Source organism: Sinocyclocheilus anshuiensis, unplaced genomic scaffold, assembly GCF_001515605.1.
Source record: "Sinocyclocheilus anshuiensis isolate Anshui unplaced genomic scaffold, SAMN03320099.WGS_v1.1 scaffold130, whole genome shotgun sequence".
Classification (NCBI taxonomy): domain Eukaryota; kingdom Metazoa; phylum Chordata; class Actinopteri; order Cypriniformes; family Cyprinidae; genus Sinocyclocheilus; species Sinocyclocheilus anshuiensis.
Genome location: NW_015544207.1, coordinates 1,238,911 through 1,241,516, shown reverse-complemented (window position 1 = coordinate 1,241,516; position 2,606 = coordinate 1,238,911). Strand labels below are relative to the sequence as shown.

The window sequence follows — 2,606 nt, the reverse complement described above, 5'->3', positions numbered from 1 at the left end:
GATCTCACATCTTTGGGCAGGATGTTGTGGAGAAGCCGGCGGTTGTAGGCTTGAAGTTCCTCCATCTCCTCCTTTTCTTCTGTGGCCTGTAGAAGAACAGACAAATGACAGATTTTAAATTCTGAAAGGATGAAATTCTCGATGTATTTTATAAACAAATTGTTTATTGACAACATTGGCACTTAGTGTGCCAAGCTAACAACAACAAAGATCTGTAGCAGTAGTTCAGTGGTTAAAATTTTGGTGTTGGCCAAAATATTGTAGGCTCAAACCCTGACCTGAAGTTTCCAAAGGAAGTCTAGACGAGCCGTTGACTCCACTTGCTGGGCATGCAGGTACAGTGCTAGTACAAAAACAGTGAGGATCACCGGGGTCATGACCTTTAGGGACACTTTAGTCACCCTGAAAGTACTGAAATGAGAGAGATCAGGTCAGCCACAGGATCAATTATTTACATCACAGCATGGATGTAACAGAATACAGCACACAGCCACAACAAAGAGTTAGTGTCTTCAAGTAAACATTAAAAATCATTCAAAAAAATGATGAAGACATGGAAACAAAGACTGTATTAACTGCACATACCACTGCTCAGTAGTTGTATTGAGACTGGACCTGTGGAAAAACCAAGAAAATTAAACATTTTTGCATTTATAAAAACAATAAATTAAAAATGACGAATAATGGGAAGCATAAGAGATGAATTGAAGTCTCACCATTGCAGAGTTTCATTGAAAACACTAAAAAAAAACACAACATAAACATGTTGTTTAAAGGTTAACATCACAAGAACATTTAAATCTTACAGCATTTATTTATAGCACAAATAAACAAACTATATTCAAATCAGTATTCAAATCAGAGATATTTTAATCTATTTTTTATATTACTTTTATTGCATTTTATTATTTTTATATTATTTCATATGTTATAATTAATATCGCAAACAAGTTTTAACTGAAAAAAACTTTAAAATGATTAAAAATAATTCTCGTTAATTGAAATAAAGCTGATGATAGATAGATAGATAGATAGATAGATAGATAGATAGATAGATAGATAGACTACTAAAACTTAAACTGAAAATATAAAAATAAAACTAATTCAAAAGATCAAATAACCATAATATAATAGCATATAAATTATATTTAAATAACATAGTTGCAACCCACAGTATTTAATATGTTAATACTAAATGATTGTAATAAAATGTCATTATATTATTGAATATAATCACCAACAACAGGCCACAGATCAGCTCTAAACATAAAGACGCTACAAAGCCACTTCTCTCTGTGGTGTTTGAGCTGTACTGACGCCCTCTAGAGGCTGGCAGCGGTACTCACAGAGCATTGGCAGTAACGAAGAGGTCTGCGTTGTCAAACAGCGCCACCTCTGGCCACTCCACAAGCAGCAGGAAAGTGAGCTGGATGAGCAGCATTAAAGCCAGCTTCCCTATACTACTGATCTGCAGGAACACTGAGCAGGCCAACAGGGTCAGCAGTACACTGTAGCTGAAATACTGAAAGAGACATAAGGGAGAAAACATGAATCCGGTTTCATTTGGAACATTGTTTTGATCTTAGTGTGACTATACACACGTTTTACCTCAGGGAAGGGGCAGGAGGGAGTGTTGCTGGGACAGATATTCAGGCCGTCGGCTGCAGAGCGAGACAAGTTGTGAATCACACAGGGAGTCACCATTTCTGACGACCAGTTAAATTGCTCCGCTACACAGTCCACAAGTTTCCGTGTATCACAGGAAAACTGCAGGAGACACAAAACATACACTCATGCTCCAAAATACATAATCAGATTTCCTTCTACATATCAGAACAGATTTGGAGAAATGTATCATTACATCACTTGCTCAGCAATGGATCCTCTGCAGTGAATGGGTGCCGTCAGAATGAGAGTCCAAACAGCTGATAAAAACATCACAATAATCCACAACTAATCCACACCACTCCAGTCCATCAATTAACATCTTGTGAAGCTTAAAAAAACTGTGTTTGTAAGAAACAATCATTATCATTAAAGGGTTACTCCACCCTAAAATGAAAATTCTGTCATTAATTACTCACCCTCGTGTCGTTCCAAACCCAGAAGACCTTCGTTCATCTTTGGAACACAAATTAAGATATTTTTGATTAATTCTGAGAGCTCTCTGACCCTCCCATAGACAGCAATGTAATTACCACCATCAAGGTCCAGAAACGTAGCAAGGAGATCGGTAAAATAATCCATGTGACATCAGGTGTTCAACCGTAATTTGCACGAAGCTACGAGAATACTTTTTGTGCGCAAAGAAAACAAAAATAACGACTTTATTCAACAATTTGTCTCCTCCGCGTCATACATTTTCTATGTTTATTTATGCTTTGATTTAAACGAAAACAACGTATCTGCGTGACGCAGCTGACGCAGAATAGCATACGCTGTTTACGTTCAGTGGATACTCTCCAAAATAGCGCTACGGTGACGCGGAGGAGACGAATTGCTGAATAAAGTTGTTCTTGTTGTTTTCTTTGAGTACAAAAAGTATTCTCGTAGCTTCGTAAAATTACGGTTGAACCCCTGATGTCACATGGATTATTTTACCGATC

At 37.1% G+C, this 2,606-nt stretch overlaps 1 protein-coding gene across 1 annotated transcript in view; it reads right to left on the bottom strand.

The window, feature by feature from the left end:
• The window catches only part of LOC107696932 (adenylate cyclase type 6-like), a 52,264-nt gene that overhangs the window by 2,658 nt on the left and 47,000 nt on the right, over positions 1-2,606 (bottom strand). The window contains exons 14-19 of the mRNA XM_016497504.1: positions 1,609-1,767; positions 1,347-1,522; positions 717-740; positions 586-615; positions 279-411; positions 9-86 (exon numbers count right to left, since the gene is read on the bottom strand). Of these exons, the coding sequence (XP_016352990.1) occupies positions 9-86; positions 279-411; positions 586-615; positions 717-740; positions 1,347-1,522; positions 1,609-1,767 (600 nt within the window). The remainder of the gene's footprint in view (positions 1-8; positions 87-278; positions 412-585; positions 616-716; positions 741-1,346; positions 1,523-1,608; positions 1,768-2,606) is intronic.